General features: G+C 44.1%; 1 protein-coding gene across 2 annotated transcripts in view; it reads right to left on the bottom strand.

Moving 5' to 3' along the window:
- PRKG1 (protein kinase cGMP-dependent 1) overlaps nt 1-17,956 on the bottom strand; it is a 381,904-nt gene that overhangs the window by 74,017 nt on the left and 289,931 nt on the right. For both annotated transcript variants that reach the window (XM_066554198.1, XM_066554197.1), the window contains exon 7: nt 17,675-17,769. In XM_066554198.1, the coding sequence (XP_066410295.1) occupies nt 17,675-17,769 (95 nt within the window). The remainder of the gene's footprint in view (nt 1-17,674; nt 17,770-17,956) is intronic.

The following is a 17,956-nucleotide window of genomic DNA, read 5'->3' as shown; positions in this document are numbered from 1 at the left end:
CAGTACCTGTGGGCTGTCATCTTCACAGTCCTTGCTCTGCCTTTTCTCTGGGCACAGAAACTCAATTTGTACCATCCCTTGGGCAATCCACCTGCCTGGGAAGGGAATTCCAACTAAATCCAAGAGCTGCCACAACGCAGTGAGGATTTGCACTGCAGGCATTCCCATATCCAGCTGAAATCCTTATTGTGGCTGACTTTCAAGGCTGAAAGAGATGAGCACCTCATCCCTAACCCTTTGCTTCCAAATCCTGCATGGAATCTGTTTTTAACCCCTGTAACTGCACCCATCCCACCATGGCTGGATCTGCTGGCATCAGGACGAGCAAGGAATCACAGAATTGCTGGAAAAGGATCCTGAGTCCAACCATGCACCCAACAGTGCCCAGTCCTCCCCTAAACCCTGCCCCCAAGTGCCACGTGCACAGTTTTAATCCCTGCAGGGATCCACTGTGTCCCACTGGTGTTTCCCACTGCTGAGGTGGGAACAATGCTCAGAAATCCCTCTCTGCTGATGGTAAAACCATTTCCAGGGGTTTTTCCATTCCCACTGCTCCCAGAAAACCCTCAATGATATTGCTATCATTTACAACAGTGTTTCCAGTAGCTCAGAAAGGCAGGGAAGAGCAAACACAGCTAGAGGAATATTCTACAGGAATTAAAACTGGTATTTGTAGGTAAACTGTGGCTTAAGTTTAGTCTGTGACAGATAAACCCAAATCTGAGTGATACAATGCTGACACTGGGATGGTAGAACCTCCTTGCCTGCCAAACCCATTAATGATTCAACCCAATTACTTGTGCAATTTATTCAGAATTATTGTAATGAACCAGACTCTCACCAGTCTGTAATTAATTATATTCCCCAAGTGAAACAACCCCGGGGCACGAAATGGCCACTTTTTCATTAAAGTGAAATAAAACCCTACCACACCCCATCCATTGCTGCTTTTATCAGCCAGTGGGCGACAGGAGCATCTTTAAGACATATTAAATGTTAATGATCCCATTCAAGGACAAAGCAATTAAACCTTGAACAAATCAGAAGGGCTTCTAGAAACTGGTGCCTTGCAGACCTACTCTGCATAAGGAACTTCTCTGCCAGCCTTGATCAGATCATTCAAAGCCAGGCAAAGCCAAAAACGCAGGAAATGCCAAAAGCCCAGGAAACTGGCTCAGATAAAGAGGAAACCATTGATTTACATTATTTTCCTCATAAAAGAAGTGCAGCAACAACAGAATTCAGCAGCCAGAGCCACATGAAATGGTCCTTGACACATTTTCTTCATTAAGAACTCAGCAGCTGCGCTTTAATATTATTTAATAAGCGAAGTGACAAACACAAAGAAGGAATAAGAAGACCTCCAAGATCAATGATAAACTGACCCCACTTTTTCAACTTCTTCCCTGGCAGGGTGGGCAGGCCCTGGCACAGGGTGCCCTGGATCCCTGGCAGTGCCCAAGGCCAGTCTGGACACTGGGGCTGGGAGCAGCCTGGGATGGTAGAATGTGTCCCTGCCCATGGCAGGGGTGGGATGAGCTGATTCTTATGCTCCTTCCAACCCAAGCTGTTCTGGGATTTAAAGAAATCCAAGTCCCTTTTCCCATGGCTGCCTCATCCCTCTCCAAGCCCTGGATACTGGTAACAGCTTGGGCCTGGATGGAAAACGTGGATCCCCCAAACTGAGAAGTGATCCAGTGCTTCTCCTGAGCTCCAGCAGGAACACAGGGTCATTGTCCCATTATGACTTCAAAGCTCCTGACAATTAAAATCATTCCCTTCCACTCTCTCACCATCCTTAATCTGGAATCTCCACATGGGAAAAGTATCTTCTGTAGCCATAAAAGGAGAAACAAGGCTACAAGGTTAACTCCAATACTTTATAACAGGCCTTTCATCAAGAGATTCCAATTGAAAAAACATTTCCTAAATGAGCCTGCATTCCTTGGAGATGTCCTGCTTAGGGAGCTTTATCCATAAAATATCTGATGTTGCTCAAGGACACACTGGGGGCGAGTTTAAAATCTGCATTTTTCCTCTTTTCTTTTTTTTCAGCAGCAGGACAATAAAACAACAGTGCAAAAGGCTCTGACTTTTCCAGCATTCCAAAGAGTTTCAGATCTCCCAGGTGGAGGGATCTCTCCCAAACTGCCAAATTATTTCTTACTTATCATTTCTCCAAATCTCTGAGAGCCTGTCCAGAAAGGACATTTGATGAAAGATTTTAAAAAAATTAATATAATATAATATAATATAATATAATATAATATAATATAATATAATATAATATAATATAATATAATATAATATAATATAATATAATATAATATAATATAATATATCTCCATGCCTATAAATTCTGTGCTCTTGTGGACACCCCCAGATCCATGGAGATTAGATATATTCCCATATTGGTGATAATAAAGACCAGACTCAAGAGCTTTTTGAAGCAAACAGTGGCAATAATCCCTGTTAAATACCAGATTCCTAAGCTTAAATTACTTCTCTTGGGATTTATTCCCCCAGGAATTTTTTTAAAGCAGCTCCAAGTTGTCATTTAGGAGATTTAGCTTGGACATGATGGAAAACTTCAGGAAAACTTGGAGCAGTGCAATAGGTGATGCTCCTTCCTTGGAGAGTTTTAAGATGAGGCTGGACCAGGGAATGATGACTTTGCTCCAGGAGTTGGGACATCCCCGCTTGGAGCAGGAAGTTGGAGCAGGGACCTTTAGAGCTCTTTCTTGGCCAGTATTCAGCTGATTTTTCTGTATTTCCTGCCCATACTGCCTCACTCCCTCTGGCAAATCCAACTCATTTGTAAATGTCCCAGACTAAAAACCACAGCTCCAGTTCTAGGTCCTGTGAAGAACAAGAACCAAACACTTTTTTGTGCCACCTCAGTTTTCCTTCAGGCAGCTTTACCCTAAAAAGGCTGAAGAAAGCACTGGGAGAATTTCAGATGCCAATTCCAGATGCAAGACAGGAGAGAAAATCCCAGCCAGAGCCGTCCTTACAAGCACTGCACTAACCCATGGAAACAGGAGATGTTGGGAATACCCAGCTTCAGAAAAGAACAATATTGGCTTTCAAATTCCATCTCCTTTTGCAAGGTTCCCTGGAGGACATTTCAAAGTGTCCAAGGCTTAAAGATCAGGATGCTAAAATCCTGGGAAGGCTTCACCAGCAGTGGGGAACTGCGATCACATCCTGGTTGTTTGATGCAAGATTTACTCTGCAACTTCTGCCTAAAAGCTTGGACATCATGGGTGCAAAATCTCCCAGTCTCTTCACTGCCTGATGCATTCCCTTTGCTCCACTGAACTCCCAAATATTCCCAGCAAGTTTTACCTTGCCTAATTCCTGTCCTTTCAGCACAGAGAAGATGCCCCTGCCCAACGCTGCAGCCAACGGTGTGGCCGCATTTCTCTTCACAATTTTCTAGAGAAAAGCAATTCTTATCTCTATTCTCTGCCCCTGCTGTTTTGCACATGTGGAATGTGTTGGAAGATTGTTCACCTGAAGGAGTTTAGTAGTTGGATTCTGCTGAGGATTGTTTTGTTTCCTTGATCAATCACGCAAAGTTGTGTCCTGACTTTCGGCAGACGGTCACGAGTTTTTCAGGACTTAGAAGTAAGTATGATGTAGCATAGTTATAGTATAATATAAAGTATTATAATAATAGTTTTAATAAAGTTTTTCAGGAGTTAGAAGTAAGTATGATGTAGTATAGTTATAGTATAATATAAAGTAATATAATAATAGTTTTAATAAAGCGAGGGTTCAGCATTCCAAAGCCTTGGAGTCAGATGCCAATCATTTCCTGCCTCAGGGGGTCATTTGAATTTACTGTACAAGGGTGTAAAGGAGCTGCAGTACCATGGAAGAGCTGAGTCCCTTCAGTCTATAGGATTGTCCAGGAACTTCCTGCCCAGGAACTTCACATCCCTTTCTCTCTCCCTGATTTTACTTCCTTTAATTTTTTTCTCCCTGGGATGGAATCCAGGACCAGAATCTCATTTATAACCAAGGAATCGTTCCCTGGGAGGGTGGGCAGGCCCTGGCACAGGGTGCCCAGAGCAGCTGGGGCTGCCCCTGGATCCCTGGCAGTGCCCAAGGCCAGGCTGGACATTGGTGCTTGGAGCAGCCTGGGACAGGGGAAGGTGTCCCAGAACTGGGGAACTGGGTGATCCTTAATGCTCCTTCCAACCCAAACCATTACAGGATTCTGATATTCCCTGTTATTCCCTGATCTCCACCCCAGAATAGTGCAAAAGTCCTATTTGAGCAAAATTTTTTAGGGGTGAAGTTCCAAAATATTTTATATCCAAAATTATAGTAGGGGATACGAAAATAAACCAGCACCTAGCACAAATGCTGAGTAACCTCCTGTAATAGCAATTTTCATCTTTATAAGATCATGGTCTATATAAAACCCTAAAACCTTCCAGTTTTGTCTCGATTCTACAACTGCCAACCTTCCATTTAATTACAGCCTGACTGTGGACATAATGGAATTTAGCAGGTGCCTTAAGGATGTGTAATTTACAGCCTTAGACTTCAGGAATCAAGAACTGGATTTTACAAACCCAGGGGCTGAGGGGGAAAAAAATTAAATATAAAAAATGTTGATGAATTTAAATTTCTGCCAGCCCCTTTACCAGCCAGAGTGAAATTGCTTCCTTAGAGAAGTTCTGCCACATAACCCTAAACCACTTTTTCAGCCTGAACAAACCCAAGATTAAATTGAGATGAAGGCTGCCCACAGCTTTAGTAGTTTTATATGAACTTTTCCCTTTTTTTAATTGAATATAAACACAGCTAAACCTCTGAAAATGTCTGTTCCATCCAAGGCACACAGCTCAACAATTCCCATCCCTCCTGTTGGATTTGGGACAATCTGTGGTGAGATTCCTTGGAGAATCACTGACACCTTGCTCCAAACAGCAAAAGCCTGCAGACACCTCGGTGACAAACCTCAATTTAAAGAAATTAATACTGGAAATTTAATTATTGACAGCAAATCTGGCACTTTCTAGGGGGTCTCAAAGCCTGGGCAGCTCTGTGGGTCTTTACTGGGAATTTCTCCCAGGCTCAGGAGCATCTGGAAGAAGCCCCTTGGATATTTTTCAGAGTGCAATAATGGGTGTGGGATGTCAAAATCACCAGTGGAAAGACTGGATTGGGGCAGGTCATGGAGGCAAAGAGGAAGAGTTGGGGTTTGAGGCAAGAAAAGTGAGGAGTCAGGGCCCAAATCAAAGGATCAAAGCAATCCTGATGGATAAGAGCAATTCCAGAGCAGCCTCACAGGGTCCAGCCAGAAAACCTCTGGAGGCCACATGGAAATCTTGAGACTTTCTACATAGAGAACCCTCTTGTTGGGAGAGAGACAAGTCCAGAAATAATCAGTGAGACATCAGGGGAGAGGAAATGAGCTGAAAGTTCAGTGAAGAGAGGAAAAAACACCAAAAAAAAAAGACAAAAAGGAGGAAACAAACCCCTGCAATCCAGAGTGGAGGCTGGAGAATCAACACAACTCTTCCACCATGTGTAGGAGGAAGGAAGTTGGGGATGCCAAGAGAAGGTCATAGCTGGCAGCTCTGAATTGACAACTCTCCAAAAATGGATTGGGTGGTCCAGGGTTTTTTTTAGGAATGGCTTTACTTCAATCCCCCTAGGCCTGAGATCCAAGGACACCCTACAGCCTCAAAAAGGATAAACCCCAAAAAAGAGTGAATTGGGGGGAAGCAAACTGGGGGTAAATTACCTCATTACCTGAAGCTGTAAGTGGAGGATTAACCCAATATATAAATGGACCAAAGTTATATCTGTCTGAAAAATTCATTGGCCATTTTGGGTGCAGCCCCTTGGTGGTTTTTGACTACCCAAGGTGTATCTATTGAAGGCCTTTAATAAATACCTGCTTTTATTCTCTTACTCTTGTCTAGCCTCTGTTCTAGGCAGCCATTCCAAGGTTTCAGGAGGATCAGTGACAACATGGTTCAGCCTAACTAAATGTGACAAAAAAACACCAAAAAAAAAAGACAAAAAATGAGGAAACAAATCCCTGCAATCCCCGAGTGGAGGCTGGAGAATCAACACAACTCTTCCACCATGGAGGAAGAAGGAAGTTGGGGATGCCAAGAGAAGGTTGGCAGAATAACTGCCAACAATGTGACATTTTGTCACATTTTGTCACATGTTTTGCCTAACATTAAGCCCTAAGGGGAGCACTCCTAAACAAACAACCTCGCCCCTCTATGTGCAGCAAAAAGGGACCCTGGCTCTCCCCCACATGGACTTTGCAATAAAAACCAGGCTCTCCTAAGGGCAAAACCATCCCCAAACCTCATTTCTGGGAGGCAAACCCAAAGGTAGCCCCAGCTCCTCACACCAATCCTGGTGCTGTCACGGGAGCTCTGCCTCTCACGAGAGCCACACTCAGGCTGTGCCCTCACCTGAACTAACACCCAAATTTGAGTTGTGTAACACAGTTCACTACTCTTAATTGTTACCCCTCTCAGGGTGGGTATTCCCAGCCAGCCTAGCTGCTCTCCAGGGTCCCAGTGGCCAGGCTGGCTCCAGCCCTCTCTTTGAAGTCACAGTGACACTGCACAGGGACAGGTGGGGACAGCAGGAATCTGCTGGAGTGCACCAGGGAATGAAAAGCTTCAGTGGATCTTCTGTGTCAACAGCCAAGGCAACTCAAAGTGAGATCAGAGGCTGCCACTGAAAGGAGCATCACCAGTATAAACAGCCCCTGTGCCAAGTCTGCACATGGGTAAAAGATCCACTCTGAGACTTAAAATTGATGTTAATAATCAATAAATTCAAAGCAGGGGACTGGCAGAGTGATGGCTGTGAAGAAATAGGAATGTATACAGGACAGGAATGTACTCAGCCTGTGAAAACCTGGGTGTTTAGGGAGGGAGGATGAGGAGAACAGCAACCATAAATAAATCAGGATTATTCCTACATTGTTCCCAGGTTGGTATCACTGCTTGAGCCCCATCCAGTGCCTAAAGAGGCTCCAAGGGAGCTGGAAAGGGACTGAGGACAAGCAATGGAGGGACAGGACAAGGGCGATGGGTTCACACTGACAAAGGGGAATTTTAGATGGGATATTGGGAATAAATTCTTCCCTATGAGGGTGGAGAGGGGCTGGGATGGAATTCCCAGAGCAGCTGTGGCTGCCCCTGGATCCCTGGAAGGGTCCAAGGCCAGGTTGGACAATGGAGCACCTTGGGATAATGGGAGGTGTCCCTGCCATGGCAGGGGTGGCACTGGATGGGTTTTAAGGCCACCACTGCCCCATGTCCCCAAGTGCCACCTCCACACATATTTTAAATGCCTCCAGGAATGCTGATCCCACCCCTGCCACGGGTGCCTGTCCCAGTGCTTGACAACATTTTCCTTGATGTCCAACCTAAACCTCCCCTGGTGCAACCTGAGGCTGTTTCCTTTGGTCCCTCTGTGTTTAAATTACAGCAAAGCAAAATGCAAGGCATGAGCTGATATTATTCTGTATTTTAGAGGTGGAATTATTTTAATGCGGCTGTAATAGAGAACATTTGATTATTTATAAAGCACAGGCCTGAACATTTAATTACAATGGTGCCTCATAATGAGTGGGCCCTGCATCCCAATTCCAGGTTACTGTGCAGAAAACCCCCTCAATTTTCTAAAATTGATAAATTACAGGAATTTTAAATGGAGCTCCAAAGCCTGACACACAAACCCAAATCCATCCTAGGTACAAAAAGGGATTTGAACAGGAGCCACATCACGAGGTGCTGTAGTAAATTTACCTATACATTTAAGCTGATATCCCATTTTTTTGTTCTTTTCCCCTCTTCAATTCCATCTTGTTGTAGCCTGCTCTGAGGGTTTGCTGACATGGATTAATCCTGTCTACATCCCATGAATTAATTCCTACTCCTGCATCCCCCACAGGCATCTTCACTTGTTTGGGTGGTTTTTTAAAGGAAGTTAAGAGAATTCAAATTCACTGCTGCATTCTTCAGTTCCACTTAATGCTTACAAACTTGAACAGAGCTGGGGGGAGTATTTTGATGGAAGCATTTTCCCAGGGAAAATGTGAGATTTCCTCACTGGAACTCTTGTACAGGGATTTTTGTTTCCTCTCATTAAAAATACATTTATTTCAGAGCATGCATTTTTTCCCCAACTAGAATCATTTGTTCTAAACCATCATTTTGACACAAACATCCTCATCTTGAAATTCTAGGATAAAACATTTGGATCTAACAGTTGATGGTTATTATTGACAGCAAGGTATTGCTGCAGGACAAAAATCACATGGGAATTTTTTTCCCCTCCACTGTTTCCTTTTTTCCTTGTGCACAACACAGGAATTGCCTGCAAAAAATCATGAAAAGAGGGAAAAGGGAAGAGTTTGGAGCCTTCAGCCCTGCCAGGCTGTTTCACACCCTCCAAGATGGGAAAATCAAAGTGCAAGCCCAGGGTTTTGCTCTTTCCAGGAAGCAAGAACCAGATCTGACCCTTGAAATCTCTTCCATTAGCACCCATTCCACTCATCCCACTTCAGACAGGAAAATAAATCCTCCAAATTGTGCTACTTAAAAAAAATTATAAATTAAAACCATATTCTTTTGATGTGAATGGTGCCCCAGCAGCTTTCTTAGCTAATAAATAGCAATAATATTTATTATTTCCTATGCATTCCTTAAGGCAGCAATTTTCTTTTTCAGGCTCTGAAGGAACACAGAGGAAAAAAGACATTGGAAAAAAATTTTTGGAGATGTTCACTGCAGCAAAAGGAAATATAAAGGTAACTATAAACCTTCTGTAGTGCTGCTTTGCCCCAAACCCCTGGAAACCCCAAAATGCTGCTCTGCCTCCAATCCTCCATCTGGCACACTCTGCTTGCCCAACATTAAATATATTTTATTTTTTTATATTTTTTTTAACTCTGCAGGAAGAATACTGTCTCTGCTCTTTAGACAACATCTTCAAAAGAAAAAAAAAACAAAACCCAAGAACAATTTGAGTTCCTGAGCTATGACTCAGTTGAGAAAATTAAGAACAATTCAAAAGCTGTGATTTTCTAAACCAACAACTGTCTTTAAGACTCCAAACCACTTGATTATTTACTAACTACATTTGAGTCATCAAGTTGGATCTGAGTGTAACTTCCCCACACAAATTAATGTTATTTATGACCTTTTTGTGAGGAGAAGAAGAGCAGTAAAATTTTGATTTTTTTAGACTCCTAGAAAAGTTTTGGTCAGAAGGGACCTTCTCTCCTAATGGCTCTTTTTCCCTGAGGGAGATTTTGGGTTGATAAAAATATTTTAAAAGCACAGAGTAAAAGGCTGAGAGAATTGGGATTGTTCAGCCAAGAGAAGGGAAGGTTTGGGGTGACCTCATTGTGTCCTTCCAATGCCTGAAGAAGACGACAGGGAAGATGGAGAGAGATTTTGGACAAAGGATGGAACGCCAGGACAAGGGGGAATGGCTTCAAACAGACAGAGGGGAAATTTAGGTGGGATACTGGGAATGAGGAATTGTTCCCTGGCAGGGTGGCAAAGCCCTGGAATAGAATTCCCAGAGCAGCTGGGGCTGCCCCTGGATCCCTGGCAGTGCCCAAGGCCAGGCTGGACACTGGGGCTTGGAGCAGCCTGGGATGGTGGAAGGTGTCCCTGACATGGCAGGGGTGGAATTTTGAATCTTTAAGGTCCCTTCCCACTCAAACCACTTCATGATTCTGATATTTGGTTTCTTTTTTTTTTTTCCTTAGAAAATAAATTAAAAAACAAGGTGAATTTCTGTGCACCAGCCTTTCATTCCTGACCACCCCCATCCCTTCAGAACCAGAGGTGTTTCCATGAGGATCTATTTGATCAGCCTAAGGTGGTACCAGCTCTCTGCACAAAAATTAGAAAAAGCCCTGAGATTATAAACTGAGCTGTTGGTCAGAACACAGAATTGCACTGCAGGTGCTGAGTTCCAGCTCCAAACCTTGATATAAATATCATATTTTATGTACATTATATTTATATAGAAATATATCACAACAGCTTTAAGACACAGCATTTTCTTTTCTTTAAAAATTGTGGTTCTTGTTAACAAAAAAGTTGGGCTGAGTTCAGAAGATCCCAGAATGGTTTGAGTTGGAAGGGATTTTACAGATCATGTATTTCCAGCTGCCTAGCCATGGGCAGGGACACCATCCAGAGATCTTCAATGTGCCAGAAAATGTAAAGACAGTTGAGGAAAACTGGCTTCACCTGGCTTGCTGCCACATGTATAATCTCAGACAACAGACTCTAAAAATCAACAAGTCAACGGCACATCTGAGAACTCAGAGGAATGGCCTCAAGCAGCAGATGGCTCATCCAAAAAGAAAAAAAAACCAAACAAGCACCATTAAAAGCCCCAACCTACTGTGGCAATTAGTGCCACACTTTAAAGTGTGCAGGAGGAGAAGGAAGATTTAAAAACTGCCTGAGGATATTCAACCCAGCAAGGATCAGAAATTATTAAAGCTGCAGCTCTGGTTCAGGATGTTGGTCAGCAATTAATTCTGGGTGCTGGAAATGCCACGTTTATGGAGCTTTGGGAGAATCCATTCTGTGCTGTGATTTAGGGAGGAAGAGCCAATAATATCAATTCATTCCTGCTGAAAAAGCAGAAAATAAACTGTTCCTCGGGAGTGCCAGCGCAGTGCTGCCAAGCAGGATGCTGTGAGAGCCACCACAACCTTGCTCTGCCCTCTGGGAAATGCCCTTTCCAGCTCATTCCTTCATGTATTGGCAAAAAAAAAAGGCCCAGAATCACGGAAATCCCAGAATTCTGGAATGGTTTGTGTTGGGACCTTAAAGCTCATCTTGTCCCAGCTTCTGACATGTGCAAGGACACCTTCCACTATCCCAGGGTGCTCCAAGCCTTGGACACTTCATGCCAGGATTCTGCTTTTTGGGGATTCTGCCACTTCCCCCAGGCACCCTGTTCCAATGCTTTACAACCCTTTTGGTGAAGAAATTCTTCCTGATGCTCAGCCTGAACCTCTCCTGGCCATTTCCTCTTCTCCTGTTGCTTGGTACCTGGGAGAAGGGCCTGACTTGGAGAAAGAGAAGCAAATCTATTATGCAATACTGGAATTAAACAAAGCACAAAGGGCCTGATGGAAATCCCACAATTTTGCAATCATAACCCCTCTCCATCTGCTTGAACCAAGGGTGTTGGGGCCAGGCCACGTTTTCCACCATTAAATTGAATTTTTGCCATGGGGTGTCCTCAGGAAATCACTCAGCTCCAAGGCCCAGCTGCCACAGGAGGAGCTGCAGCCCTGAGGGGAGCAGATGGTGACACCATCCTCGTGTCACTTGGCCTCCCCACTTGCAGCTGTCCCAGCTTTGGAGCGCTCACCCTCCAAAGCCTCTTGGGAGGGTTTTGTTTCAGGGAATTGCCAACAGCTTGCCCAAAACCTGGGAAAGCTTCCTGAGCCTCAGGGTGATGGACCTAAATCCATCAGGGATGGGTCTAAATCCATCAGGGATGGGTCTAAATCCGTCAGGGATGGGTCTAAATCCGTCAGGGATGGGTCTAAATCCATCAGGGCTCCCACCTCCCTGGCAGGGAAAGGGCTGAAAGGGAAAGGCTGAAAGATCTTCTGAGATCAGCCAGTGCTTGCAAGAAGTGTAAAAAGCACCTGAGATAATGGATGACAAAAATTCCAGCTGGTCCTTGGAGACCATGTGTTGGATCCACAGTCCATGGGATACACACACAGCAGAGGTGTTGGGAAATAGGGGAAAACCACCCTGGATTTATGGGAAAAAACCCATTATTTAGCAACAAGGGTGGCAAAAATGCTTCTCAACTTGGCAGAGTTGGGTTTATTATTCTTTTGGGGTTGTTTTTATTCATTCTCCTGCACATCAACACTTGAAGCACTACTTCCATTTTATGGTGCCCTCTACATATGGGTACATCCCCATCTCCATGGAGCTCCTGGCTAGAAAACTGAATTATCCTGCATTATCCTGGACTGCATTCCCACCCCATGGATGCTTTTAATTCCCTTTTCTACTCTTCCAAACTGGGAATAGGGAATGTCTCAGCATTGTGGCCAAGGAATGGGTTCATGCCAAGAGGAATCTCCCCAGGAGGGAATCTTCCCTCATTGTCCTTCCACCCCACAGCCCATTTTTCCAGCTCTTTCCCATCACAAATTCCATCTGCCTTCCTACACCAGAATTTTGCTGCTTCTCAAGCCCTTTCCCAACACTTTTTGGTGGTTGGATGCCTTTTCCCAAAAACACATAGATTGCAACAGAAGGAGCTGTGGTTCTCCCTGAAGAAAAAGGAATTACAATATTTTCCTATTTTTATCCGATAGGATAAATATATCTTTTAATCATATATATATACCTCTGGAAATGTCACCCTGAGATGAAATTCCTGCCACGTTTACACTTGTGTGCCTTCCTCTGTGTCCCAGAGTGACAAATATTTAAAATTCTCCATTCCACTCCCTTTTCCCTGGAAAATTCAGGACCATGAGGTACATAGGGCAGCAGATGGGAAGGGTTTAGTGGGAGCAGGGGATGGCAAGGAAGGTGTCCCAAGAAAATGGAATATAACCCTCATTATTCCTGGGAAGGTCAGTTCAAGGACATTGGAAAAGGATTCAGCCCATAGAAGCTGCAGAGATGAAAGGAAAAGGGAAAGGAAAGGGGGAAAGAGGACAGGAGAAAGAGGAAAGGGGAAAGGGGAAACAAGGAAAAAAGGGAAAACAAGGGAAAAATGGAAAAGGGATAGGGGAAAATGGGAAAAGGTGAAGGGAAAAAGGGAAAACAAGGGAAAACAAAGGAAAATGGGGAAAAGGGGAAAAGGCAAAAGGGAGAAGGGAAAAAGGGGGAAACCAAGGGGGAAACCAAGGGGGAAACCAAGGGGGAAACCAAGGGGGAAACCAAGGGGGAAACCAAGGGGGAAACCAAGGGGGAAACCAAGGGGGAAACCAAGGGGGAAACCAAGGGGGAAACCAAGGGGGAAACCAAGGGGGAAACCAAGGGGGAAACCAAGGGGGAAACCAAGGGGGAAGGGAAAAAGGGAAAACAAGGGGGAAAGGGAAAACAAGGGGGAAAGGGAAAACAAGGGGGAAAGGGAAAACAAGGGGGAAAGGGAAAACAAGGGGGAAAGGGAAAACAAGGGGGAAAGGGAAAACAAGGGGAAAAGGGCTCCTTTCCAGGACAGCCAAGAAACCTGAAAAAAGCTGGAGAGGAAAGAAAAGCAGGGAGCAGGGTAGCAAGGTGGGGCACCCCAAAGGCTTCCAGTTTGGGATGATGAGGTTTTTAAAGAAACAATGAGTTTTTCAGTTGTTCCCTGGGAAAAGGAGCAAGGGAAAGGTCAGGTCAGCCCAGCAGTGAAGGACACAGAAGGAAAGTGGGAATTAGAGCAGGGAGCAGAGGAACAGACACAGGGTGATCCCAGCACCTCTTGAAGGGTTACTAAAGATTTAATAAAAAACAAATAATTTTGGAGTCTGACTCAAGTAAACACCATCTATAAGAAAAGGAACAAGGTCCTACTTCTATTGAGGTCTTGTCCTCAGCCTTTTAAAAAAGCTTTTGGCATTAAATTCAGCACCAACATTAACTTCTGAATAAAGAGAGCTCTGACATCACCAGCTGCAATCCTGATTGGATTATTCCTGATTTGATATTTCCCATGGGCATTCCCATGCTTTTCTGGTCACTGATGTCAACGTCCATCAGAGCAACTCCCACTATTCCAGGTGGGAAATATGGTGTCAGGTTCTGCAATGGTCAGCACAGAAATTGTCCTGTTGACATTGCTACCCATATCCATGGATATTGTTTTACTGTTCCAGGAAATTGTCAGGGCACAAATCATGCCCCAGGGATTTGGGGCAGGTAGAGCAGAGCTGATTTCTGTAACTTGGGGAAAATAACTACTAGAGATGGAAATGTAAATGGGAAATAGCACAGATTTTCTTGGAAGCAGATGTGTTGTCCCATGAGGAACAGCTACCACCATTCTCATTTTCAGATCATCAAGAATGTAACAAAAAAACCAGATATAAATCAGTCCCAACAGCTCAGTTATCGCTGCTGGGGTCACCAAGGCACAGCACCCCCTGCACAACCCAAAGGCCACAATTCCTTCTTCCCCCTACACACCACAAACGCATTTTGCAAAGAATCAATCAAAAAAATGTGCACTCTGCTGGCCCAGCTCGGTGTTCCCCAAGTCCTTCCCCACAGAGCAAATATCTTCCTTATTTTCCAGGACAGCCCACAGGGCAAATGAACAAACTCAGCAGTTTTCAGAATAAATCAGCATTAAAAATCTCCTCCTAGATGTGCAATAAAACAGTCTTAAAACCAGCTGGCATTCTCATGTTAAAACATGAAATATGTTTGTTATAAGTTTGTGCTATTCCTGTAGGTTTAAATCATCCATATTCCCATTGCTTTTCCCAGTAGGATACACCCTCATATTTATATTGAAACATAAATACATCCAATGGACACACACATGTTATGGAGGCCCTGTCTCAGCTTCAGCTTGGGCTACTCACCCATATTCTTCCTGTTTTGCCACTGCCCAGGAGTATTTAGGGACCCCTTTTTTAAACAGCAAAGCACTCACCTTAAAATCCCAGCTGGACCTCAACACTTGGCCAGTTTGGTCAAAGCCTTATGAACCAAACAATGAAAATCTCTATCAAACCCTTCCCTCTCCTGCTCCATCACCAGCTCTCCAAACATCAGTCCCTTGCCCTTGTCCACTGCTCCAGGTCCAGAACCCCTCCTGAATCCCAGAACCAGATGAAACCCACACCACCCAAACCATTAGCCCTGTGTAAATGCAATATAGGATGGGATGTGCAGCAGGAAGGAGGCCTTCATGGAATCCCAGATTGGTTTGAGTTGGAAGGGACCTTAAATTCCACCCCGTTCCACCCCCTGCCATCAGCAGGGACGCCTTCCACTATCCCAGCGTGCTCAGAACCCCCATTTTCCTAAAGATCTGCTCTCTGGCCTCTTTTCTTCCCCCATCATTTTCTGCCTCAAGACTCCTGCCACATGCTTAAACCAGTGGGATGGATGGCTGCTCCCAAAACATCCCTCTGGAAGGGGCTGTGCTGTGCTCCAGATGTTCTGGAGCAAGATCCAGCCGTGTGAGGCCAGCAAGGCAGCACCCCCTATTTATCAGCCAGTTTGAGTACCTGAGCCACACTGAGTTATTCCCACTGAGTTATTACTGAGTGTAGCACCTGAGATGCACTGAGTTCTCCCCCCGTGCTGACTTGAAGGAACTTTATTGTCACACCATGATATTTTCTGAAAAATCCCTTCACCAGGATTTTTCTCCTGGGAAGATGAGGAGCCTCAGCTTCTCCACGTTTTGCTCCTCTGGAATGTGGCCTGGAGATTGTTGATCCAAACATGTGAATTGTTTTTAATTAATGGCCAGTCACAGCCAGCTGTGTCAAACTCCCTGAGTCTGTCACGAGTTTTTATTATTCATTCTTGTTAAGCCTTCTGATGTCTCCTTTCTCTTTCTTTAGTATAGTTTTAGTATAGCATTTTCTTATAATATAATATCATAATACAAAAAATCAGCCTTCTAAAAACTTGGAGTCAGGTTCTCATCTCTCACCTCGTCCTGGGGACCCCCAACACCACAATACTTTATTTTCATGCTGATAGAAATAATTATTGCTTTATAATAAATCTTTATATTATGTTTCTATGTTTATAAATGTTGTTACACAATAAATGTTTTTACTGCAAAGAAGAAAACAACACCTGATTTCGGAGCACCCTAAATTATGTCATGCTAGACTGCAAATTATCCATCTGCTGCCTCCAATTAGCCAGGAAGGTATGAGGGGCCTGGGAGAGGATGTGGATCATCATTTCATGCCTTGCTCTGCCAGTGTGCAATGGGATACTGGGAGCTAATGGGTGCCATCTGCTGTGAGCATGGAAAATGGGATAATGCACATCAGTCCCTGATGGCTCTGTCAGGGACATATTGCTGGGAGGGATTTGTTATCCCAGCTCCTGCTAGGCTGCATTTCTGCATTAGTTTCTATCTTAATGAAGAAATGATTTGTAGCCCTTGTTTTATTCTGCCCACACAAAATATATCAGGTTTTAATAAAGTGTCCTGTAGTCTGTAAGGTCCATTCCAACCCAAACCACTCTGGGATTTCAAGTGTTGCTAAGGCCCTGGTAAAGTTTTTAAAAAATTAATCAAAGATAAAAAAGGAAAGAAAATAGAGTAAAAATCCAATTTTATCTCAAGCTCTCAGCCATAGCTGTATTTTACAGCAGTGGAATCATCCTAAAGGTTTCCCAAGTGGCCAAACAGGGATGTCTCACACAATCCTCACAGAAACTCATTAATTAGCAATTTATTTGAGCTACCAAATGTTTACATTGCAATATTTTCACATTATTCCATTTAAATCTCCCTGTGAGACTCCTGTGATTATCAGCAAACTGGAAGGATGGTTCTGGAGGAATTCTCTAGCAACAAAAAAAGATTACAGAATGGTTTTGGGCTGGAAGGGCCCATCCAGTGCCACCCCTGTCATGGCAGGGACACCTTCCACTGTCCCAGGCTGCTCCAAGCCCTGTCCAGCCTGGCTTTGGGCACTTCCAAGGATGGCAGGATTGTGCTTTCCCTGCATGCTGAGAACGTCCTCTCAATAATTAAGTTTCGATTTCTATATTGAATATTCAAATTTATGCAGCCAAGTATTGCAAATTAACCAATCTCAAACTACTCTACTTGAAATGCCAAGGAATTCCCACCCATGGGGATGCTCTGTGACACCAGGGCTGTGCAGGGATGGCACCAAAATCAGGATATTTGTTCAATAACCACAATATTTTGTAATTAGGGAAGAGATTCATTGACTTGAGGTTTGTGCTTGATACACATCTGGCTGCCAAGAAGTGCCAGGAAATTCTGCCTTCAAATATTCTGCCACCTTTTACTGGGGAGAAGGATGGTAGAGGAGGGATTGACCATGTTACCACAGCATCCCCAAAAAAGCCCAAGAGCTCTGGCACCCAGATAAACCCCTAGGAAAATATGTTTATCCATGAAGATGAATGAGTGTCCCAAATTCCTGCCTTAATTAAGCCTATTTTTATAGCCTGAATATGAATTTGCAGCTTCTCTTCTTTTAACTCATCTCCAAAGGAAAATGTTTATATAAAGTGCTCACTCAGATCCAATTTCCACCTCCAAAATCCCATATAAATACAGCATGGCAATTTAAACTGCCCTTCTTTCAGCCATCCACCCCACCAGGATGACCACAATTATCCTTTTCCATACAGGAATAACACTCCAGAGTTGCAAAAATCAAACTCTTTCAGCTTCCAATGGATATTTGGGGAAGGAAACACAAAGATAAACTAATTTTTGATGTCCACAAGCAAGGGAAAGTCTACATTTGGCTGCTCAAGTGCAGAACAAACCCATTCCCCACTGAGGTGGGGCCTCCTTCTAACACAAATCCAGTGACTCCAAAAGAATAAATCCACTCCCAATCTCTTCCCAAACAGCCAGAACCACCTGAAAGCTGCAAAAATCCTGCAGAAAATAATCCAAATTCAAGAACTGCTTCTTAAGGAGCACTTACCCTTGGAGGGCTTTTTCTCCAAACCAGTCCCCCTTCCCCAGAGTGCGGAGGAAGACGGGATCTTCACTGGGAGAGTCCTCCCTGGTGACGTTCACCTGTGGAAAAGCCAAAACCCCACAGGATTCAGAGAACTTCTAATTAACAGCTAAAATGTCTTTGTTCAGAGGGGAATTTGGGAATTTGTCACCTCCTGGATCTCTCAGGAAAGGCTCCTCTGGGAGCCATGTAAGTCCCCAGAGTCCTGCACTCTCCCCAACCAACCATCCAAAAAAAGGGGCAGTG

This window comes from Molothrus aeneus, chromosome 8 (assembly GCF_037042795.1).
Source record: "Molothrus aeneus isolate 106 chromosome 8, BPBGC_Maene_1.0, whole genome shotgun sequence".
NCBI lineage: Eukaryota > Metazoa > Chordata > Aves > Passeriformes > Icteridae > Molothrus > Molothrus aeneus.
This window is presented reverse-complemented; position numbering and strand designations above follow the sequence as displayed.